Here is a 25,888-nt window from a genome sequence, read left to right as displayed (position 1 = left end):
ACTGAATATAATATTGCTGAGAGCAAGTCTTGGTTGGTGTTATCCAGTCCCACCTTCTACCTGGTATTTTCTTAATAACTTTTACAAGAACAAGGAGGAAATTTGTGCAAAAAGGTTACGTGTCATTGATTGCAACTACTGATTTCAGTAATAAGCATTAAATCTGGTAGCAAATATTTAAAATATTTGGCTCCAGAATAGAAACTGCTTTTAATATTACCGCTGTGCATATATTCAAGATATAGTAGTGGTTTGTTATGGTGAAGGTGATTTGTTACTGGAAGACTGCCACTTTTCTTGGCAGTGTTACTGTTTTGATGGATTTATACCACAGGATGCATTTTGTCTTCTACAACAAAGTTTCTTTAGTAAGAAGTCAATGAGTCAGGAAATCCTTTCAATCTGATTTGATAATGAAGAGGTAAATATTCAGCTTTCATAAGGAGAAGAATTTTTTATGTATGTACACACAGCTGTGTTTCAGGGCATGTTAGAAACAGTGATCCCTGCTATTTCATAACTGACAGTCATTACATTATCATTTACAGTAGATTTTGATGTCCCACTGGTTACAAGATCTCTAAAAAGTCCAAAGATGTCTGTACTCTCGCTACCAGTAGCGAAAGTGGCAACAGGAGAGTAACTCGATTCTTCCTATGCGCTTCTTCATTTCTGGACTTCTTTCTGTGGGACGCTAATAAACACAAAAATGGAGGGGAGGTTTTAATACCTTTTAAAGAACAACAGAAGTAACTGCTCTTTTTTAATATGAAGTTCATTTGCTACATAAATTTTCTCTTCATCTCCCCAATTTCATTTTTTATTCAGTTGTGCTTTTACCTATTTTGCAAAATTTTTGAGAGCTGTAGAACAAGTCAGCTAATTAAGTTTAGCTGTAAATGTAGGTTTCCTACTACAAAAATGCTATTTTCAGTGAGTGGGTGATCCTTACATGCAAAAATATATATTCTGCAGCTGTGCCTTATGTACATACTATATACTGTTCACAAAGTATTTGGGCATCCATCCCAGTAGTGGCTGCTGTAAAGTCGATACAAGTTTTGTATTTAAGGGACAGTATAGACATATTTCTTTTACATAGAATTGATAAAAGGACACTGGTTTGTATTTTTGCTTTTCCTTTAAACCACTGCCTTTGAAAAACAGTGGAAGAAAGATATGTTTGGTTTTCTTTTCATAAAGCATCAGGAACACAGCGCACGGCAGTCTCTTCATCCCTTGATGCCCTCACTAATATACATAACCAATACACATACACACATCAATGGGAATTATGGATACCAATTTATATTGCTTCTACCTGCAACCCTTTATTTGTAAAGCTTTTGCTCTTTATCCTGGTTCATCTTTGTTGCCTCAATGTCTTATCTTCTGTGGGTTTCATCTTTATCTAAGTGAAAACCAGACAAAACATTTTTAAATTTCAGAGCTTTGGTGGTTTTCTTACATGAGAGTTTTTTGTGGGCTAAAACTGAAGTTGATTGACTCAAGTGACGGTAGAAATATCTGTGCTCTGTACAAATGGAGTACATGTGCCTTTTGCCTTTAATGGGACTCTTTTCTCCCCAGCTTAGAGAAACAGATGCAAACCTGGGGAAGAGTTCCAGGATTTTGACGGGAATGTTGCGAAGGTAAGGCCAAGGTAGGGACACCTCTACTCTTTCTTTTTTTCCTCTCTCCCTCTGTGCCTTTATTTTTAGTTTTAATACAATCTCAGCATTTTGCTGACGTACCTGACTTTTCTTACACAGGCTGCTATGCAGAATGTCTTTGAATGAATGCTGGTAGTGAAGCAGGCATGGTTAGATAGAAGGCTTTATCGCAGCTGTGGAAAGAGTTTTCTGTAGCCTGAGGGATTACCCCATGCTCAATCTTTTCTCATCTTAGTTTCTTTGTATTGTGTGTTCTAAAATTAAGCTTTTTGATGATGATTTCCTGCATTCCTTATTTTTGAGTGATTTCGGAGTTTTCAGAGTTTTTTACCTGTTAAATTTTATGTGAGAAAGTTTGTAAATGTTTTGGGGCAGCATAAATTTACACATACAGAGAAAAGGTTAAGATGATCAATTCTGTCTGAATAGATGGGGCAGACACATTGTCAAACCTTGTGGTTTTAGCATGTTTCTTCCATGCTTTCAGTGTTATGCAACTTGTGCCTGGTGTCAAAGTGAGGTGATACTGAAAGCAAAAATCTGCAACATCCTAAAAATCTATGTGGGACTGCCGGGAAGGAGTTCTCTGGTGATTGCAAGCCACCTTAAATTTACATCGGTACCTTCCCAGACAGATTTTTTGAATCAGTGGCATCTCTGCATATGTGTTCTTTATCCAGTGAAACAGCACCTGAGCTTCTCTGTGATGTCCATATTTCTGTATATATTCAGCTTCCTGAAGAAGAAAAGCCTCCCTCTAATAGGTGGTGTTGGGTGCTATGAAAACACAGTTTTAAAGGAATTTAGAGCATCCTCTGAAGTGTTCAGTATGAAATTACCCTTGCCATGAGCTTTTATGTTGCATATTTGCTTAATGCAATTTGCTTATTAAAAAAAAAAAAAAAAGAAGGAAGAGAAAGTTTTAGCAGAGTAGTTGATTTGTCACTTGGCTTGGAAAATATCAAAACCAGAATTTAATAAGGTGCTCTTTAGTGCAAGCTTTATCTCTTCATAAGTCTCCTCAGAAAAATGTCTTTGTTAGTTCCTTGTATACCCAGTTGACAAAGGTTAAAGTGACTGAACCTCATGCCTTCATTCCACAGATTTCTTACAATTTCAACTCCAAACTGTAACATATAAAATTCTCTGATTAAGAGTAATATGTAAATGACACAAGCTAAATTCAAAATCCATGGAGAAAGGAAGTGGCAATTGAAAGGGATGGTTCAGTGCCTGTAGACAATCAAAATAAACTATAAAAAAAATGAACGAAAGAAAAGACACAACCAAACCCAAGTGTCCCCAGGAAGGGCTCTGCGACATGAGCTGTAACGAATATTCTGCATATGTCTCCATTTTGTCAAATCTCATTAAAGGGGTTTCTTGCTTTATGTCAATTGAGCTGTCCAAAAATCATTCATCATTTTAGTGTAAAAAAAAATCATGCAGTTATTTAAATAATATCATATTAATGTTAAAGTTCAGCTGTCATTTAATAGTATGGCTTAATCAGACATAGCATTTAGGAAAAATAGTTTTTTCGGGCTTTACTTGGCTTTCAGGTTGGCAGATTCAAATAAGGATTTATGGGTTTCTAAACCAATGTATTCTTTCCATGTTTATGCTTGAGGTACCTCAGCCTTTTTTGCAGCACCCTGTAGTCTGTTATTTTCAATAAAATAAAGTATCTCCTCATATTGTGTTTGAATACATTTGCAAGTAATTTGGAGAAGCTGAAACAAAAACATATGCTGTAACCTTTGACTTTGTTTTGTGTTTGGGAATCACAGTTAGGAGTCCTAGTTTATAAGTGTTCCACAAGCCAAATGAAAAATACGATCTTTCTGAAATACACTTGGGCTCTTCTTTTCAGACAAAAGGATTATGTAGTCAAACACCAAGATGGCACGTTTCTGTGTGTCAGAAAGGCACTGGATTTCCTTTTCCTTTAACAAAAATGCCGAGCTGAGTCACCCACCTGGATAAAAGGCAAGTTAGGATTTAAGCTCAGTTCAGGTAAATGTGCCGAAAGAAATGCCTCGGCATAGATGCAACTTGCAGTAGAAGATTCGCAGGATGTTATTTAAAATCACACAATAGATAGACCTGCGGTGAATTTAATTTGTTTGTGACTGTTGGGTAGAAGGGTCTAGCTAGTGTTAGCCCAGCCTCAGCATCATTCCAATGTTGTTTAGTCACAAGAATAATCATAAAATACAGACCCCAAGAAATCAGCACAAATGAGATAAATACGACTGTAAGAAAAATAATTAGCACAGATTGGCAGTTGTGTCCTAATTTCTGCATATTCAGTACATACGGCATAATGGTTCACTTAATTACTGGAACCAATAGAGAAAAATGCTGGAGGACTATTCTTCACATCATTATTGTATGGAAAAGGTAATGTTAAACTGAGCATTGCTCAACTTAGTTGCTGCTTTCACAATATGTATTTGCTGATATGCTTGAACTCATATGCCAGGCTAACACCCTGTGCATCAAATTAATGCCTAACTATTTCTATTTTTACTGTCTAGGAAAGGTAAAGCGGCATCTTTTCTGAATCTGGCCAAATATATTAAGAGATTAGATATTTAGATAGCTGGAGGGCTAAATTACTCCCTTTGTATGACCTAAATTTCCTGGCCATGTATTTGTGCATAAAATGTTCTGGAGATGGGGAATAAAAGCAGGGACAGGTTTTGTAGGTTGCCATAGCTCACTAAGGAAATCAGTGGCACAAGAGGGACAGGTCTTCCAGATTGCTGCTCTAGCAACTTAAAGTAGTCAGCCTTATGTATTTTGGGTATTTGGGTAAGGGAACTTTTGTAATAATTGTTTTTAAATAGTCTTGCTTTGAAATGACCTATACATTCATAATATTTTTTTTTTTTTTTCTGTAAATAAACCTACTGAGATTCCACTAAACTACTATATTCCACTTATGGCATTGCATTACTAGGATAGTACCGGCATGTTAATAATGTCAAGACATTAATCATTTCCTTTTACATGTATCTATAGCTCTGGACATCCTGACATTTTATGACTCCTCTTTAAAACTGTGAGCCTATAACAGAAGCTCAGTGTCATTTCAGTTACAGAATTTTCAAATAATAGGTTTTAACTTAAGGAAATGGCATGTTCTGCGGTCATCTGCAATACTGCTGTCTCAGACATCTATCCCTTAGCCTCTACCCCATTGTGAATTGGGGAGCGCTCAGTGTGTTAGAAGGAAGCAGAAAAGAATATGTTCAGTCTTTTGCCCATATCCTAAGCCAACAGCCTAGAAGAGCTTTTAAGAAAAGAATTTGGACAGTCTCCAAGCCACACACGGCCCAGTGGGAAACAAACAAACCTAAAAGTAACCAGATAAAAATTGCAGTAGATTTGAATCTTTATCCAATTAGGAGATAAATTCTATCTACCTCCCTCCAAATTGCAAAAAAAAATATTTTAGAAAAATAGCTACTACCCACCAGAACAAAGTTTTATTCTGTCTGATTAAAAAGTCTGTCTGACTTTTAAAATTTGATTTCCAACAGGACAGTGACACTAGCTCCAGCTGATGGAAATGAAGCAGTAAGTGTTGAGCTCTCAGGTGCTAAGCTATAGCCAACAGCTATTGCCAACAGCTGCGTGACCAATGTGACTGCAATCAGAAACAAGGAATGTCTCCCCCTCCATGCTAGTTGTAGTCAAGCTTCTTCGCTCTTCTTTCCAAGAAAATTCTGGTAGTTCTGCTTCCTGCAGCACTTCTAGTCAAACTTCCTTGTACTTTTGAACTCCAGGATAGTCCACAGCTTACAGTTATTTTTCAACATTTCGTAGAATCATAGGACAATTTAGTTTGGAAGGGACTGCTAGAGGTCATCTGGTTCAATCTACTGCTCAAAGCAAGTCTAATTAGGGCAGGTTACTCAGAGACTTCTCCAGTCAAGTTTTGAACACATCCATAGTTAGACATACCAAAGCCTCTCTAAGCAATCTGTTCCAGTAGCAGCTGAAATAAGGGATTTTTCCAGGTATCTAATTGAAATTTCCCAGCACCCAACTTGTGTCTATTGCCTCTGGTCCTAACCAGAAGTGATTTAAGACCTAAGTGGTTTAGAATTGGCCCTCAGAGTTTGAGCCTGGATTGCAGTTGTTCCTAGCACCTCTCAACCAACTTCAGCAGTCCTGAAGAGGCCCCTGTGGTCATAAGGCTGAGATGACATTCAGCTCTGCCATCTTAAACAGGGTGCAGGGTGCTCTGCCTCCATGCATTGACCTGGTTGAGTGGCCATTCAGCAGTGAATGTACAAGAATTTTTTTTTATTTTCTATCTCACACTCTGAGAGATGTGAAAAGTTAATTATGTCTGTTCTGCCTTCTGTCTTGACTACGAAGCCCACATTTCCATATGCAGAATAGCAGCAGAGACAGTCATGTTCCTGTTGAGGCAAACCAAAACAAACAGTGAGTGTTATCACTGTCTTTCCCCAATTTCCCTACCAAGCTCTGTTTGCAACCCTAAAAGTGCATAACAAAAGAAGATTGTCTTCTGAGCTGAAGCCTATCTCAGTAGCAGTCATACTAGGCCATGACTGTTGAGTCTCTGCAGTTTTCTGGAGAAAGGTCTTTGTATCGCAGATACTGAGTGAAGTTTAACAAACAGTTAGATTTGCCTTGTTTTCATGCTCTTTCCAGCTGGAACTTTGCATATTTGGCCTCAAGCCAAAAGAAGTTTGAGTAGAAATTGTTTCAGCAACTTTTTGGTACATGTATTTCTATTTTTACTTCAAGATGTATTTCTACACTGAAAAATGATTGAAATGGCAAATCCTTTAGCAACATGTCTGCTCCATGTTGAATATTTACAGCTGCAGCTGTTTACTTCAGTAATTTAGACCTCAATTCAGGAACATATTTAAGCATATGGTTAACTTAAACCAGAAGATCAATTCTCTTAACTTGAGGGAGACTGAATAAGGGGGGGAGCGAGTGGCAGAATGAGTCTGGGTCATCTCTTGGGGCAGCACAGCTTGTATTGTGCTCCTTGCTCAAGGCTGATTACAGAGCAAACCCTGTCCTTAATATTTCTGTTGTTAAATGGAAACCATAAAATGCACATAGGATATTTTAGTGCTTGTTACTGTCAGTGTATGAACATTTTTTAAAAAATTTCCTGACTTTTAAGCATTTAGTAGTACATGTTTATGTTTTAATATGCAACTAATCTTTATCAGTTATGAGGTGTTAAATTCTTTCAGAAGGAAACTGATAAGTTTTTTGGTGCTGTTAATCACAAGGTAGTCTTTGGATAAGGAATATGTGGCTTGTTATTCCAGATTAAACCTTGGCATTAATTAGTACCTGGTCATTCCTCACTTTGTCTCTGACTTTGAAAAGAAACCTTGTTTCTTTGTTGAAGTGATGGACAAAACATCTGGAAAACATAAATGTAATGTCAGCAAAATTCCCAAGGGTAAGCATTCTTCATCATTGGGAGTCTAACAAAAAAACAGGAAATGTACCTCTAGGTCTGAACAGCAAGAATTTTAAAATAGTATGGGACACTGTGGGTTCCCTGTTCTCAATTTAGGTATGACGTAATCTGATGTATGTAAGATGCATTTCTTATGTTTAATAATCAATTGAGAGCCATTTTATAAACCTTGCTCATCTTTCTTGGACAGTGTTCTGTATGTTGTTCCCAAAATGCTTTTGAAAAAATCTTACTCTACTTTCATTCAGTGTTAGAAATACTTTTCAGTTCATGCATCATAGAAGACACAGAAGTCTCTTGAGCTGCTGTATAACCACCATAACTACAGCAAGCACTGTACGTGGAGAATACCTCACAGAACGGGACCAATTTCAACATTGCAAGCACGTAGCTATGATTAGTTTAATGCCACCTTAGCCTTGGCAAACCTTTAGCTCCATCAGCCTAAGTGATACAGAGTTAAGTTTACTGCAAACCTGGGAAGAAAAAAAAAGGAGCATCACGACTGATCTTTACATTTTAACAACTTCAGTGCATAGGATAAAATAAGTCAGTGTTTTAATCTCCTTGCACCTAGGCAAAGTCTTAGAAGGGTATGTCCTTCATTCATTGAGATAGAAGCATTTGTATTGTAGCATTGTTTTATTTTTCAAATTGTTTGAAAGCTTTATCCATGTGTCAAGCTGCTTACACTACGTCCATTATGAGCAGGGCTCTCAGCATTCTTCAGACAATATTTGTAATTCTCTTTTTTCATTCCTTTTTTAAATGTACAATGGCCTTTGTTCTGTCCTCTCCATTCCCTCTTTTCTATCATCTGGAATTACTATCTCATTTGCCCCCCTTCCATCTCCTTGTGTCCAGCTGAACAGCTGGAAAGAACATTATCTAAAGCACAGTTGTGTTTCTGCAGAAAAGCAGGGTCCCTGTGGATAATTATCCAAGCTAGTCCTGGACTGCATATACCAAGAATGTAAAGCATCGTAATAGGTTAAATATCATGTAACTCTTTGTGATTGTTCTCTGTATCAAGATATGTTGACTACCATTAAGCAGCTAGAGCCTAAAAAGGTTCACAGTGTCATGAGTGAAACAGAAGGCATTTCGTAGTCAGCATTGTCATGTCTGAAACACAATAGATGTCCCATGACATGGTTTCATGAGAAGGTACGTCTTGTGTCAGCATGATCAGTGCAGTGTTTTTTTGCAGTAGTTACAAGTAGTTTCCCATTGGTTGAGTTCTCTCTGACATGATATTTAGGAATAGTGAAGGTAATGAAAATATTTTGAATGTGGTGACATTGTTTATGTGAAGCAGGGTGAAGTAGGGAACCTGTTAGTAACAGCTGACATTGGTAATTACTGGAATAATTGGAGACAACTCTTCAGAAATCAATGAAGTCAAACTCCTTAAGACCAGTAGTAAATTAAGGATCATGTTGTTCTTGACACCACTCACACTGTAACTGTCACAGAACAATATATGCCAAATTTTACACATTCCATTTACTATGGAGTGTTTGAGCCATAAATTCCTAAATGTAACATTTTCTGATCACAGAGTCTGCATATCTTGCTGTGTAGGTCATTTCATTTTAATCCACTATTTTACCAAAAGAAATAGAATCATCTTGGAAGTGATCTCAGAAAAGTTCATCCCTTTGTGTTAAGGCGGGATTGACTGTCCCTGTTTAAATCCTGGCACACACTCATCTGGCCTGCTTTGCACTGATGAACATTCCCCATCTCTTCAATCAAACGAATGTTTAGCCCAAATCTTTCTTCCTGGGCAGACAGAGCTTTTATGTGCTGGTGCATTTGGGGAGATTTCTGTGCTCTGTCAAGGCCCATGACTTCTGCTGTGGAAAGAAATTTCTGCTGAACTTTTCAAGAATTAGAGAACATAAATAATAGTGTACAGAATTAAATTATAGTTTCCAGTTTTCATCAAGCCAAGCCTTTTGATGGGATTCAGGAGGGTAAAAATGGAAGCCTTGAGTAGTGTTCTAATAGGCAAATCCTCGAAGCTCAGCCTCTCCAAACAGTAGCTTCATGCGTAGGTGTTACTGAGCTGTGCAAGTAGAGACACCAAAATTAAATCATTCTCACGAGGTTGCATATCTGGACTAGAACTAGACTGTATACTAAGCTGACTAAAACTAGCATTTGAAACTCAATCAAGATCAACAAAATACAGAGATTTAACTTTTTTGTGGCACTTCTAAATGTTTTAAGAAAAAGACAGTAATGTCGTCACACAAACATCAGAATTTTTAATTTATTTTTCCCATCCTTGCCCATAGACAGACCAGCATTTTGGACAGATCTGGTATTTGGAAACAAATGGTGGGAATGAGAATTGTTTTGCCTAGTCTTCTGTCAAGTATCTGCAGGGGCTTTGTTAATCTTTATCAGGTAAAGAAGCTCTTTTGAGCATACTGAGTATGATTTCCAGTAGCACTTGGCACTTTTCTTGCTACACTTGTTTGAAATCGTTGGCTTTTAATAAAAGCAAAATTAATTCAGCTTTCCAGCATGATTCTGATCATACACACCAAGGACTTTATCTTTAAGAAAACAATGAAGTCATCAAACTGATTTAAAACTGCTGTGATACCAGAATCTTGTCCTTATTAGCTGATCTCTTAGATTAGATTGTTTTCAGTCTCATAGTAGCAGGTCAGAGTTTTGGCTGTGCTCAAGAGACAAAGAGATTAAGTGACCAACAACAGTAATAAAGGAAAACTAAGGATTTACTGAGTACAATTTTTTGTTCAAGTCAGTCATTCAAGTTCTACCACAAAATCCAGGACCTGAACTTGCAAGTCATACTTCTGTGAGTAGTTTGCTCATCTGTAGCTCTAATATTGAACGAGAATCTCTTTTTTGTTTCAGCGAAGTTTGTTGAGGGGGGTGGGTGTTTGTTGTAGTTTTACAAAGAAGGCCATAAATGATGACTGTGAAAAATCAACAGCTGAGGAAAGCTAGGAGCACTTAGAGTTGGTTGCAGATAAATTAGTGCTGCTGTGGGACAAGACTAAAACTGAGGGAGAATTTATATCCTTGGATAGCATGTAATTATGTTGTATTGGACCTTAAAAACTCTGCGGAAGAAATGTTTGCACATCGCTAACCTGCTGAGCATCTGTCTGAAGAATAACAAAGTCATGAATGAGAAAGTGTGGTCTTACAATGAGAGATTGTTTAGTCTACTTGGTCATAGGAAGGATGAAAATTTGCTAATTTTGGTTGGCTCTTTAGCTAATATGGAAGATTTGAATCTAATCAAGAAGGCAAAGAAAAGTCAGTGTGGAAATTGAGCAAAATGGGAAAGACAGAGAAAAACAATTTTACCATAAACACTGAGACTTGTGTTCTCCACAACATTTGCATGGCTCTGAAGTAATTAATTAAAATCATTGCAATTGTCTCAGAAATATCTAGAATAATATCAACAAGGGAAAGATTCTTACAACCTGCTTGCTTCAGACAAACTGATAAATTTTTGGTGCTAATGCTCCTTCAATCTTAGAATCAAGAGTATAACTCTGATTTTGAAATCATAATTTAAAACCAGTTTATTAATTGGGTTTTTTTGGGAAGACTTGAAAAAGTTAGTCAATTAATTTGAATAGTCAGGAGCTACAATTTATTAGAATTATAAGTGGTATTAGTACTCTCCGGTTTAAAAACATAGCAGAAGAGTTTTTCATTGGCCTGTATGCCTTCTGCAAATATTAACGTTTTTCCATGAGTGTTAACATGGCTTAGCTTGCAAGATCTCACTCTGTAGTATTTATCACCTAAGAGCTTTTGTTTAGCTTGGACTTTGCTATATTAACTGAGCTGTAACCCAGAAGGTTTTTGTAAGATTTGCAAGTTAGAGCAAAGTCTTCATCTTGTCTTATTTAGTAGATCTGCTGATAGTTGAAGATTACAACACTAATGGATAATTTTTCTTCTTGAATAAAAATTGTATCTTAAAATTATTTTTGTACTAACTCCCTGCCTTCCTCCTGATACAAACGCTTCTGTAATTTTTTTTTAAAAAAAAGCTCTTGTATGCTTCTATCATTTTCTTATCATGGCTGCACATAACGCATTTAAATAAGGAATTGTTTGAGAAATGTGGTTCTAAGTGTGCCTGGTCTTGTCTAGATGTTGGGAAGCATATGGCCTACTTTATGCATGCCAAGAAACTTCCTTGCTGCTTTCTATCACCACTCTATTTTTTCAAACGCAGTTTTCAGTGTGAATGGCACACACGTGTTGATTGTGAAGGTAACATTCTTTCAGTACAGCCTTAAGCTAATTACTGTTAGTGGCAGTGGAGCTTTGTACCTCCTTTGTGAACAGCTATTTATTCTACTACACCAGTACAAAGCAATGTTTCACATTACCAGTTTACCAGACTATTACACCATTGTGTTTTAAACCACTGTAGGTGGATGGAGAATATGAGCCATCTGTTTTATTTAATGATATAATCAGTAAACAATATATGCACTTTACACATTTGGTCATTAAAGATGCCCATATTGTTGGACCTCGTATTTACATTGTAAATTGGTGTATTCACACATCAGCTCTTTCTGGTTTAAAAGGCTTGCTGTGTTCATAAGATGGTACAAAGCAAGCTCAGTAACTGCTCGAACCCAGCGCAGGTGGTCGAGCTAGTTGCCACGCAGATCAAAAGTCAAACAACTGTGAATCTTCCTTTGAAATGGCATTTAGAGAGACAAGGCTGGTCTTATCTTCACAAACAAGAAAGAGTTATAGATATACATCATGAAGTTATGAGAACAAAAGGGGGTTTCATAATCATTCGGCATCAGAAAATCCAGTACTGCAGACCTTTGTGAAGACATCTTTGGAATATAAAGACCGTCTTATTTTCCTGGACAAAATTTAGAGGAGTGAGTCTGAATTATTAAATATGAGAAAGCTGACTGATTTCAAAACTTTGGAGACAAGAAGTTGCCTGCTGTCACAGTCCATTTAATTTTATTGTGTTTTCAGCAATGCTTAAGCAGAATAAAATGAACAGCAACAGCAAACCCCAATCTTTTTCAAGGGATAGAGGTGCACGGGTGTATTTGTGCTAGAAACAAAAGATATTGCTCGAGACTTCCACTCCACAAAGTATCCTTGGTGAGCACCAAAAAGTAGCCACCAAAATACATTAAAAATTCATTGATAAGTAAAATCTTGTTTGCATTTTGAAGGACATGGAAGATCATACAATCCCATATTAAAACAGTAATGTTCATTTTAATATTGTACTTCAAAGCTTGTGCCTAAGATGCCTAGGACTTAAGGTATTCAGTGGAGGACTTGGTCTCATTTCTCATTGTATTTTATGAGGAAATATAATTGGGTTTGTCACTGGGTGAAGACCTGACTGGTGTTACCAGCAGGCAGCGAAGGGAAAGGGCTTGTGGAAGTGGTGTGGCTCAGAGTGAGTCTGCTGGTCAGCAAGGCAGGAGGAGTAGTCTTGAGCTTAACACCACACAGCTGCTCAGCAGCCATGGGTCTGCTAATACAGGCGGAGCTCTGTGAATGCCAGTTTTTCAGCTCAGTTTGAGATCATCTTTTAAAGCAGCAGAGTGTCTGTCAGGATAAGATCTTATGTATGCACTTGTATAAAAAACTAGCAGCAAAATATTAATATATAGGAGATTCTCATTTTGATTTCTGTTCCTACATAATGCAGCTATACTTGGAGGCACCGAATATATACTCGGTAACGTAGTCTGTGCACTAAAAAGAAATGCGTTCACTTTCCATTTAGTGTTACAAACATGAGGGCATAGCTTTCTAAGTCTTTAAATCTATTTCAAAGGCAAGCTAATGATATTATTCCTTTTTTTTTTTAATCTTGGGGTGGAAGGAAAGAAGATTTATTTTACTAGGGCTTTTTTATGCTGGCACGAATTTTAGAGATAAAGTATTTTCAAGTGTATGAGCAAAGAGAAGAAAACATCTCATTTTATGAGCCATTATATATGCTTTCAAAATATACAATATTTTCATGGTTAAAAAATTTAAAATAAAACAAAATAAGACTCAGCTATAAGTGTCCCTTTTATAATCATTTCATATCTGTATTTCATGTAAGTTGAATATTAAGCATTGGCATGTTTCCATATGCTTCGTGATAAGTTCTGATTTTGAGATATTATGTAACTAACATTTCTAATCTTATAGAGGTGTTGAGATTTATTCCCCCCCCATCCCAATCCAGCAAAAACAATCAGAAACTTGACTACTACTAATGTTCGAATCCTGGCTGTGTCCTGAATATATCTTGGGTAACAGTGGACACATCTGTTTCTGTGCATCTCTAAAATGAGCATAATGTTCCATATCTCAGCAAAACATTCCAAGAGCAAATGCCCTTAATTAATCTGTGCATGGTCCTCACATGACAACCTGAGGAGAGTTTGTGAATGATGGACTAACTGGTAGCAGTGCCTGTCCTGATTTGGAGTCATGGCTTAAATGGATTTAAAAGGGGTGAAAGAGAAGCATGGGAAGAATTTAGACTAGAGGGGTGTGGAGTATCTGATTTCCCCTAACAGTCCATTACCAAGTACATACCTGATCTCCTTAACTACTGAACGTAGATATGAGAAAGAGAAGGTAGCAATTCTTCGTTGTCTTCTTCAGATAATATAATTTTGAGGGCTACAGGTGACAGGCTCATCTTTCCTTGGGTGACATTTTTGGTATGTTGCAGACAGCAAAGAGTATTTGGGTTGATTCAACAAATAGAATTAATGCATCCCTGGAGACATAAAGATTAAGCATATATATAGAAGAGCAGTAAAGTTAAACTTGATGTGCTAGCCCAGGCAACTGCTTCTTCCTTATCAATCTCTCCTTACTGCTCCTGTCAGAAATGATGTTCTTGTAGCTTGCTGTGGAGTGAGATGTATTGTTGCTGGTTGCTGTTAACCTGCAAACAATCAGTACTTTACAAACATTTTTTAAGTACTTTAGGGTTTCTCAGAGAAGAAATATATCCCTACAAACACAATGTTTTATGACTTACTATCACAGCACTGCTGTTTCCTTGTTCAAAGAAGGTGTAGAGGAGAGATGTATAGACTCAGGAGTAAAGGTAGACAGTTCCTTACTTCCCCTGGCTAAAATTACCTTTAGTACCATCGCCTCTTGGCTCCAGGAAGATAAAAAGAAGCATAGTTTGTTACAGAACTCGGATAGGCAAAGCCATGAAGATAATCTAGGAATGCATAAAAATTCTATCTCTTGTAGTAACTTGATGACCAAAAACATACTAGTGAGCCTTTGAAATTCCAATGCTGTTCAACTTCTGATTAAGGAGAAAATAAAAATGTGGATTTGAATTGCATTTTATTGAAACATCAAGTGCCATGATGCTGCTCTTAGCTGTAAAGTTAGAGTTTGTTAGCCACTTTGTGTAGCAGGCACATGTTCAAAGCTAGGGTAAAATGAAGTTTGAATGTGATAACCCATAACGATGCTGTAGAGCACCCTTTTCATGCAGAGTATTCTTTACAGAACATCTACTGCTGGTGCACTTGGTTGGTCATATTTTAACGGTCATCTTTGAATTATTAATGGTTTATTAAAGCTCTACCAGCAAGCAGTAGGAGAATTAAGCTCCCACATGCCAGTTCCTTCAGATGATTCCTCTTTGAGGAATGTAAATGATCAAATGAGAAGAGCCATTTGTAATTCTTCAAAAAGGAATTGCTCACAAGTGGTTGTTTCTTAGTAAATTCCTGGTGTCCTCTTTGGAGTGAGATGGAATATTTAGAATTATGAGATACACATACATGATGTTAAGCATATTGCAGAATTTTTTATATTAAACTGCATAAACCACATTAGCGGTGTTCCAGATGCTTAGCAGTCAAATAAGGAAATAGGGACCTCGCCTCAGAGACGCGCACTGGGAGCGGACAACACATAGGTGGGATAGGAAATGTTGAATGCATCCGAAGAAAAGGCACTGCTGCAGAGCTGCTGTCATGCTCTGTTTCAGGCTTATAATTCTTTTCATTGAAATCACTGGAAAAGCTTGTGCCCAAATGCTTGTTCTCTGAATGTGAGAGAAGGAGCAGGTGCACAAGATACAAGAAAAAAAAGCTCTGTTTTATAAACGTAGAGACTTGTTTACAGTGGAGTTTGTGTTTTATCCTCTTGCTCCACTGACCCAATTAAATAGAGGTTTCATAGGAAAATATTGTTGTAACCGACCTGGATAATAGAGATTGGTTGGGAGGACTATTAAACCTGGCCCTCTTCTCTAAACTGTTGAGTTCTGACACTGACTTTAGTTTGAGACCTGCTGTACCCTGCCTTCTTTGATCCAAACCCTGACAATATGTAACCATCATTTAAAGGAATGGACTCCTTTGTGATGAGGAAACCAAGAAGTGGCCCCAGAGAATGCCTCCCCACATGGAGAGCCACCACCCCTTGATTTGATGGCTTCCATGCTAATGCATCTTTCAAGGGGGCCTCTTTGTCCTGCGTTGTTACTTATTTGGCTCTTCTTTCATTTCAGTCCTAATTGTCATTAGCCTTTTTTTTTTTTTCCTAAAGGCAGCTGGGGAATAGTAGTTTATTGCATATTGTTGTGTTTGTCTAAAGGCAATTGCACAAGCTTGAAACCTAATCCTTGTAATCTTTCCTGCTAGGGAGAGCTTGAGATAAATACTGCTGTATGCTTGGTGGGAGTGGGTCTCTACTTTTTGATCATCCATGTCTAAATGTTGAGTAATACTTAAGGGAAAATGTTCTCAAAACATTCCTTAGATGATTATTAGATTATATTTTAAGTTTGATAAAAACTGGAAAATTGTGTAAATATTTGCTTAACATCCCACCCCTAAAGCAATTTATTTCCTTTCTGGCCTTCAACCCTCTTGCTCGGTGAAATGAGATCAGTCACTTTCTGTTTATATTCAGTTTCACTTCGCCATTTTCATGTATGTGTAGTGCGATTCCCCACTGCAGGGAAATATTTAAATAAAAAGTGGGGAATAAAGAGGAAGGAAGGGGAAAACTCTTTTAAAAAGTATTTTCTAGTGTCTTCCCACGTTTTAAAAGTAAAGAAGATTATACTACTTGCATGTGACATGCTAATAACTAGTGTTAGAAGAAATTTTAAAAATAAACTGGTGCTGCTTTTCTATAGATTGTCACATAGTAAGAAAGATCAGTTTGTGCATACCATGTACTGTGGCTACTGTTCAAATCAGCCTTTGGGAAAAGCAAACACGTGAGAGATGTTGCTCTTACAAGAGGAGATCACTTTTGCGTCTTGGATAGTCCGTGGTAGTTGAGTTTTCTGGAAAGTGCTGACTTTTTCACATAGGCAACAGTCAATACTCACATAGGACAACTGTTGGCTGTTTGCTCTCATCTGAATTTTTCATTTTGGATTAATATAGAACATGGGTCTCAAAACTATGGACATCAGAACAAATGCTGGGTCATGATTAGAGCTTGACTAGATGGGAGGAGGGGCTTAGGGTAACATTGTGTTGTGGAAAAAGAACCATCAGAGTGAGTAAATTAATTTAAAATACTGAGGACACTTCTCTGCACCAATGAGTGTTGAAGCATTTCTGTCGTACATTGCAAAACGGCTGTTTCAGATACAAGAAGTCCTGGAGTTTCTCTTGAGTCCTCTTTCTCTCCCACCATGTTTTTGCAATTAAATACTGGACGAAAATTCTTTTTCCTTTCCTTTCCTTTTGTTTTGTTTTTTCGTTTTAAATGTGTTACTTTTTCCTTAATGTGTAGCAGCTGATTTTTCCTCTGTTGGCTCACTTGGGCACAGAGACAAACCTCCTTTCAAGGAACAGAGTTCCAACATTGTTGTTGATTATTTTAATGGGAAACCATCTGTGTGGTAAGGCAGGCTCTCCAGCTTCTTTCTGGACAAAAAAAAAAAAAAAAGAGTTGCAAGTATTTTAGCCAAAGGTAAACCCCTTCCCTCTGTAATGTGGATGGACTCACAAAGAAAGTAGACATGAAGACATGTGTCTCCTCATCATGCTCACAAAGACCTGATTTTCAAGAGCAGCCAACCTGTAACAGACAGTCCCTTGGGAACACAACTGGCCTTCCTCAGAGAGTGATCTGTTCTTGGTGCTTCCCACAAAGTTGGAGTTGAGATCTGCTGCTCCTTTGCGGGATAGAGGGCCAATTTGCTTTCCAAGAGCTCTTTGCTCTTGTTTCTGGCTTACCCCGTCTTATCTTCCTGAAGTTTGAGTTGCAGGAGTCTTGTGCTTTGTCTCCATCCCCTTCTGGTTTTCATAGCCTGTCAATCTGAGATGGTTTTGATGACTTTTGACAAACACCTTCACTTAGAATCACAATGTGGTTGTCCTGAAAAAAAAGGCAGCCTTTCTTTTCTTCCTTCTTCTTTATGAACTGGAGACATAATGTGTAAAAGCTTGGTGTAAGCTCACAATAGCACTTTGTCCTCTTTCACGTCACTTGCCAAATAACTACTGTTGTGGCAACAGCTGTAACCAAGCATGGTGTCAGCTAGTTTTGCCATAACGTGACTGGGTGCCAGTAATTTTAATATAATATGAAACACACTCCCAGGCAGTGCAGTGAGGCATCTGATTATTAAATTCCTTCAAATGTCATCTGGGTGGGTTTTTTTGGTTTGGTTTTTTGTTTTTTTGCATCAATTCAGGTCTCGGAACTGGACAGTGTTGTGATTAAAAGAAAAAGAACAGAAAATTCTCTCATTATAGTAAACATTTCCAAGAAAACTCTCACCCTGAAGCAGACAGCTCTGCTCTGCTTACATAGACAGCAACAGCAAAGGCTCTGTGAAGGCCATAGGGGTGGAGGTTATAATTGTGGCTACCAGTTGTTTGCTGCTCTTTACTGTAGCACTTTCTCTAGTGACAATAAATGCTATTAATTCTAGGCTTCTTATTCTGAACTTCTTATAAAAACTAAAAGGTAGGAACCCGGTGAAGCATTTGTTTTTAATACATTGCTTACATTGTGCTCCAAAGCATGGTATTCAGCGTTATTGTTAATGATTGAAGCATTAGCATTTAATTGTGTAAAGCAATTAAAAAGCTCAATATTATTACTTCTTGGGCTGAGTCCATTAATACAGCAAGCATTAGTAAGAAATATATTGAAGAAGTTGGACAAGGTCATAAAACGTTCAGCGTGCAAAGAACACCTAATGCTTTTTTCCGAGCCTTTAAGAAGTAGCTTACAAAAAAACCCCAAAACCCAAACAAAACCTTGTGAGGTAAATAGATAAAAGGCTTTTTGGGTTTAGTTGTGTCAGTTTGGCTTTTTCCTGTAATTGCTGGGGTTGTTTTGTTCCTAAGGAGGGAACGGATGCCAAGCTAAAGAGGTAATTTCTAAGCACTGTTTCAAGATATTGTGAAAGTTCTCAACTTTTCTTTAATAAGAAAAATAACACTTCTCTAATGATGTCTGTTTATTGCATATTGTTCTGCTGTATGCAGTTCAGTGCAGCTGGCAGCAAGTACTTGAGAGAAACCCAGGGCTGAAGAAACAGCGTAGGGGAACTTGAGTAGCCCTGAGTACCCGCAGGCTGTGTGCGCTGACTCCTCTGGGTGCTGTCAAGCAGTCCTTACCTTACGTCACCACGGATGAAATCGAAAGAGATCATTTGTGTTTGATCCCAGGTGTCTTTACATTCAAATCCAAACAGGAAAAAGCTCCTGGCAGCATGAAGCTGGATTGGAGGTGTTGATACTCCAAATGCGTCCGGATGTCACTCTCCTTGCGTCAGATGGGCTGGCTGTGGGGCTCACTTTCCTTTGGTAATCTTAGGAGTTGCTTGCACAATGAAAGGTCCAGGTTTTTCTGACCTGTAAAGAGTCACAGCAGAGCTCTGTAGTTGTAAAGTATCATTATGTGCTCAGAAGTGAAGAGGTTTTTACTAGGGAGGAGCTCAAACCAAAACCCTAAATGTGGATATTTCTAAACCTTGGAATCTGTGTCCACATCTGAGTTTTGCAGGTTACATGTGCCAGTAGCACATTAAACCAGCGTATGACATGGAAATTTCCCTAAAACACAGTATTCCACATCCAGGTGCAGCTACAACTAATTTCTGCAGGCTCTGCTAGACAGTTTCCAAGGGAAATTTTTGTTTAATATCAAGTGAAATCCACTGTATATCTTCAAGTCTCTACTTAATATTTTAATGTGTGCAGAACAGGAGCAGCACAGGCAGAAATAATACTGTATTTCCCAAAATGACTCATTTGACACTTAGCTTGGGAAAAAGACCAACCTGAAGCAGCAGAAGCAAGTTCTGTGTCTAGATCCACACAGGTTTTGGCTCCTCTAGTGATGCTGCAGTCATGGCATTTTAAAAGGATACAGTTGTTTTCAGTCCAAAAGCAAGTTGATTCTTCATGCATAGTTGACACTACTGTTTAGGCTGACGAGGGTAAATTTTAGGACAAACCACAGGAAATGGCTTGGAGAGGTGGAGGATATTAAGAAAATATTGTACTGCTGCTTTAGAAGTAAAATGAAACACTTTGGGCTCCATTTTCCCATACAATGTTTAAAGCCATTGTTTTGATAATATTTTTTTTCTGAAAAATATTGCAACTATTAAAAACAAATGTGCTTTGAAACATATAGTTGTTTTTCATAATCTCAGACCAAGACAAGTCACATGAAAATCCTCCTCTTCTCATGGAAGTGAAAAAGTATTCCTTTCCTCTTCCTCTGTCCCCTCACCCCCAGTTTTGGATGAATTGTATCCCCTTGAAAGTACTACTTTCTGTGTGAGCTTTGAGAGTGAAAATTGTTTTTTTCGGTTATGAAAGAATCTGCTTTAGCTGGAAGTCAGACGCAGCAATAGGAACAGAAATAGCACTTTTAAAGCTGACAGACTGTATTCACTTTGGTATGTAGAGAATGGCAACAGCAGTCATTAGTATTGAGAGAATTCTGTTCTTTCTCCATTTCTCTGCCCTTGTTGCAAGATGAGCAAGGGCTGACCTGAACTTTTGTTTGTTTGTTCTACTGTGGGGTTAAAGATTCATGCTCCTTCCCCCTCCCTCCCTGCCCCAGAATGTTTTATTCTGTTTTTGTAAGGGGGGAATTCAACTTTTGTGAAGGCCAAAGAAAAATCCTTGCCCAATATAAGAAACAGCTGAGCAAGACCTAAGGTGATAGATTTTACTATTTTTGTTCCAGCTTTCTACCTGTGAAGAAATACAGTATTTTTAGGGTGAGGGGTGATTGTGGAAAGCAATGATTGAACAAATAACTGCTTTAAGGCCAGTGCTAGAAGCGCTTGCCAGTATAGTAATGTCAGTTGGAGGTGTGATTTTTGGCTGCAGGTGTGTATTGGCAAAAGCCCTAGTATAGACATGGTTGTACCAGGGAAAAAAAAAAAAAGGTTTTGGCCAGTATATTCTATTTTGCTTGGGGAGGGTATAAGCTCTAACAACAAAAGCACTTTTTTCCTGCTGGTAAATTGCAACTCCAGTAGAAGCTCATGCCAAAATAGTTATACTGTTGTAGTGGCAAACCTTTTTCATAGACCAGACTGGTATCCTAACATTAGCAACTGCACTGCTGTTATTGTTAATTTTAACAGCAGCAACGTCTGAAGGTGATTTGAGTGCCTTAGACTTTGTAGCATTGTAATGATCTTGAATTTACAGATCTGCATTTCATTTACTCCCCATACTCAGGAGAATTGCAAACGAAATTACACTAGAATCCCATATTTTGCATGCAAGACATCTCTTTACAATTCTTCTTTTAATGGCTTTTACCTAGCTACAACTCAAGTAAAAAGGTCCATGTGCTTTGCAACTGTCTAAAAGCTGAAGAATGAGATTATCTTTGGATATATTTTCTGATTCGTTACGCAACTTTATAGTGAAACATGGTTCTTCCAAGTGTACCATAGTCTTCATACCTAGGTTTTACAGATTTCTGTAGCAGGTTTTTTTTTTTTTCTTTACTGTCTTGAATATATTGGGATTCTGGAGGAGAATGTCATTACCTCATGGGACTACATAGTCATATGTGTGACACCACAGGCCTTCCGTGTGAACTTCCCTTCTATTTTACTCACCTTAGGATGAAGAAGAAGTCCTTTTTTCTAGTGCTGAAGCACACTGCATCATACATGAAGTCAGAAGGGGTAAATACTCATTCCAGGTCCCAGTTTCATGTCACAAGAACATATGAGCTATTGTGTAATCTCTCCAGAGTGCCCTCACACGAAGAGAGCAAAAACAATACTGTTCCCAATACTGTTAGGGAGGTGACACTGGGAAATGTTGTGAAGTCTGCCCTCAGCGATCAGTACTCTGCTTATCTTCCACTGGTATTTCATACCAACTGACTTTTATATACCAACATTGGAAACTTGATCGTTACACTATTTGTTCAGACTACTACTGCCTCGTTGTAATATGGTACAAGAGAATGTTATGGTTGGGGTTTTTATTTTTCTTTTTGCTTTAAAATGCCTCTGACTTCACTAAGTGTAAAACTTAGCCAATGTTGAATGCTTTTGAAAATCCCATTCTTCAGTTGCTTTTGGTTTTGGTGTTGTTTTTTATGTCCGAAGTAGGACTCGATAATATGTACTGGCATAACATTTCACTGGAGCAGAGCAATGATTTATTGTGCTAATTACTGGCATCGCAAAGCCACTGACAGTAATCTTGATCTTGGGGGGCGGGAACTCTAAACACTAGGTTAAGACCTATTAAAAAAGATATTTTATGTGAGTCTGGTAGAATAAGAAAACTAAGCATGTTGAGTTTTAAAGTTTCCCTTTCTAAGTTTATGTTCTTCATAGGTTTTCTTAAAAAAGAGGAAAAAATAAAAAAGGAAATGCTGGGGAAGGTTGGTGTTCAATAAATGGGACACACATCTCATAGAATAGTTTGGGTTGGAAGGGACCTCAAAGATCATCTAGTTCCAACCCCCCTGCTGAAGCTGTATTTTCAGTATTTGTGGTCTTTCAGTCTCACAGCTTATCTTTTTCTAGGCTCATGAAGCATGAAATGTTAAAATCAATAGGTTTTTAGAATATTTGGACTTTCTGGCATTTTTTTTTCTCTGTGACTTGGACAACAAACATTGTGAACTGAGAAGCCTCAGTTTTGTTAATCTCTCCCTTGGGTGCATCCTTTCTTAGTTCAGCAAAAACACAAACAAAAAAATCTACTGCATGTGGTCAGTGCTTAGTTTGCTTGGGCTCATGTGTCTTGTTGAAACCAGAATATTTTCTCTCAAAGACAAGCCCAGCCCCTTATTCTTAGCAAGAATTCTCAATTTTCGTTCTGGATTTTAGCTATTAACCCCTCTGTCATTTCAGCTTCAAAAATCAACTAAAAAAAATCATAGTATTTTTAAGGGAGATATTCACGTTTAACATTTTGCTTGTTCAACTGTATTTATTCAAATATGAAACCACCCTGAACAAACAAAAAACCCCAAGCAATCAGAAGATCACCTAGCCAAAAATGAGAAATTTCCTTCTCAAAGGTGCAACTTTCAAGAAACTTTGGGTAATACACTAGAAACAGGAGGTTAAAATGGAAACACTCTTCCATCTGAATCTGCAGTGTCTGCTACCCACTACCTTAAGTACTTTGGCTGAAAGCAAAAACGTAAAAGACTGAGTAAATTCTGGCATTTGCAGCTTCATTGACCCTACGAGCGGGTTGCTAGCAACTTGCTGCCTGCAAATGACCGGGTAAGATCAAGTGCCCTCTGGGGATACAAGGGAGTTCCTCCAGTCCTCTTGCTATGACACAAACTCTCTCAGGGCAGCTATACCTCAACTCTAGAAATCTGAAAGAGATTTAAACAAAAATAAGACTTATTACAAATATTCAATCTTAGGGCACCTACCAGATGAAATGGCAGTATGGCAAAGGTTTGCCCTATGGTGTGCCACTTACCAAGACAGCAACAAGAAAGAGCTGGGCAAAACAGTGGTTCCTGGAAGAACATTTAATTGAAAGCTTTTTCACTTAAAAATATCATCTTTCCAGAAATGCAGATGTGCATGATAATCCTATAGGGATATTGGTATTTGGCTTCTAGGATTTTAAGAGTCCTGTTCCCAAGGTTAAGATATACAGAGAGCCAAATTTTATTTGAAACTATTATACAAGACAGATATGGAAGCTCATGGAGTATTACATTGCAAATCACACGTTAAAGAGAGACACATGGCTCTTGAGCTATAAAATCAGTAGAGAAAGGAATGATATTTAAAAGATATATTTAACCACTTGTTTTACTCATTAATCTGCAGTTTGCAAAGCATTATTTGCAGCAAAAAATGCATTATAGGATTCTTTCTGAAAAGCAAACAAATATTTCAGATGTTTTCATCGCTAACATAACTGTGTAACAATAGCAAAACAAATACTGATGGTGAGCAATGTTTGTATGAGTGAATATGTTGAACAGCTGCCACTTTCCACTCCTGAGACTTCTGCATATCTATGTTGGATGGAGTGATTCCTGTAGCAGATTTGTAATACGCTTTGTGTTGCAGGGGGCTTAAAGGGAAGAGCTGAATCTGTGATACGAGGCCTTAATGTAGATTTCACCAAATCAAGGGGGACTTCTGCTGTTGGCATGACAAGGCTGTTGTTTATGAACAAATACAAAGGTCTGAATGTGCACCCAGCAAAACTCCTGACCCAGTGCAATACCATCACGACAAGGTGCTGTTCTCTTCCGCCCTAACTCTCCCTTGCACGTGCACTTTTTCTGTACCGAGTGCACCCCGGGGAAACACAGTGTCCTATCTCTCTCCATCCCTGTGACAGTGGTTCTCCTTACTTGCACCTTCTGAAATGACGTGTGTTCTGAGATAGCCGCAGTCATTCTGAGACTGTTGTTGTTTCTTAACAGATTTTATAAAGAAGAGGGCATTGCAGCTTTGAAAAAAGCACTCAGAAGTTTATCAGAAGAATGACATTAGTCAGATAGTACCAACTGTGTCATTCCTAAGGGTATTATTCTGCTCTCGTGGTCTGGATATTTTGCATGAGGGTTAAGTTCTGTTAGCTATGGATGCAAGCAAGCAGCTGAACTTGGTAGATACTCATTTCCAAAAACATATTTGAGGGTATCATATTTTGCAGAGTACAGTTCAGGCTACTCCACTTATAAGCAATACAAAAAGATATAATGAATAGTTTTGATTATCATAAATCATTGATTTAAAAGACCACTGGTTACTTACCCTTTGACTACAGTTTATTGTTGATACAGTCTGCCAAACAATCATTGGAGGTAAACAGTTTGCATTTTCAGAAAGATGTACGTGCTTTCTTCCTTTCTCTCATCCCCTCCAAATAGCATATAATGCACTGGTTAGGACATTTCCATGAGCTATGGAAAATCCAACTTCAGTACTCACTTTTTGATATTCAGATCAGGGTCTGGACTCTGAGTTTCCCAAGTCCTGGAAAATGCTGCACTCCAAGGGTTCCCAAATTCAGTGTGCTCAGTTTATGCCATCACAGAAAGTAAAAGCAACCAACTGCAGCCTTGTGGCTACTCTCATGGCACATGCAAGATAGGCTTTTTTGTTCAAATCTGAACACTTCCAACAGGAGAGCTGAGAGACCCATTCCAAATGTTTATGTAGGCCAGCAGATTTAGGGACTTCTGGTACCCCCCCCCCCAGTGAGTGATACAACCTGGTAAAGTTTGCTCTGGAGTTTCCTTCTTTCCTCTCCCTGGAAGCTGCTTTCTGAACTGCAGCCATGGTCTGTGTAGTTGGCATGTAGATGCCCAAAATGTTGTGTGCTCTGCTCTGAGGAGAGGAGCAGAAAATAAAACTGAGCAGAAGCCTCAGAAAGAGATTCTCTGCCTTCAATCTGGCAGTAGATGAAAATCCCAGAGTGCGCAAATATCAAGGAATCACAGAAATACATCTAGACTTGGGACCCGTTGAAAGAGTAGATGTCATAGGCTTCAAGGTAACTGTTATGGTGGCTTGGGCCTGATCCTCACGTAGTTGTTTGAGTAAACCCCGAGATGAGACATCCCTGGGCATTACTGTCAGGGTGTGGGTCAGGAGTCTGTCTCCCAGCTCAGCAGGAATTTTGCCTGCACAAAGTCCTCTTGTTAATGGCTGTCTGGCTCACTGATGCGTGGGCTCTGGATGTGCATGTATGTGCTCACACTTTTGTAAAAAGACTTTGGATAAGTGACCGTTACTTGAAAGACCCAGAAGCAACTTGGCAGCTGCCAAACGGGAGGTCCAGTAGTTGTTCCTGCTGCAATAATCTCTCTTTGTTCTGCAGGATGGTACCACAGCAGATCACAAAGTTACTGAAGGGTTGCGTGGGCTTCCTACCCTTCTAGGTACGGTGGCGTAACAGCTACCTCTTGGATCTGAAGCTTGCCTCTTCGTTAAAAATAAAATCTGCTTAAGCGTCACCCTTTTTGAAAGAATTCTTCAGAGTTCAAAGTAAATTATCTCAGGGATGATGATAATCATTGGCCTTTAATTGAACTGTGGTGCTTAAAATCTAGAAACCAGTTCATGGTTAATCATTTGAGTTCATCAGAAATAAGATTCAAGTTGGGGCAATTAGACAATTGCTTCATTACTCAAACTGTCTAATGATGTTTCACTGATCTTTCACAAATGATAATACAGTAGATGAACTGTATAGTTTAAGAATAAGTT

At 38.2% G+C, this 25,888-nt stretch overlaps 1 protein-coding gene across 4 annotated transcripts in view; it reads left to right on the top strand.

The window, feature by feature from the left end:
* The window catches only part of VTI1A (vesicle transport through interaction with t-SNAREs 1A), a 270,629-nt gene that overhangs the window by 168,607 nt on the left and 76,134 nt on the right, over positions 1 to 25,888 (top strand). For 2 of the 4 annotated variants that reach the window (XM_054832242.1, XM_054832241.1), the window contains one exon: positions 1,591 to 1,652. In XM_054832242.1, coding sequence (XP_054688217.1) covers positions 1,591 to 1,652 — 62 coding nt within the window. Of the gene's footprint in view, positions 1 to 1,590; positions 1,664 to 25,888 lie in introns of all 4 variants that reach the window. The other 2 variants (XM_054832244.1, XM_054832243.1) reach the window with 1 other exon arrangement.

Source organism: Grus americana, chromosome 7 (genome assembly GCF_028858705.1).
Source record: "Grus americana isolate bGruAme1 chromosome 7, bGruAme1.mat, whole genome shotgun sequence".
Taxonomy (NCBI): domain Eukaryota; kingdom Metazoa; phylum Chordata; class Aves; order Gruiformes; family Gruidae; genus Grus; species Grus americana.
Note: the sequence above shows the minus strand (reverse complement) of the source record. Positions and strands in the feature narration are given on the sequence as shown.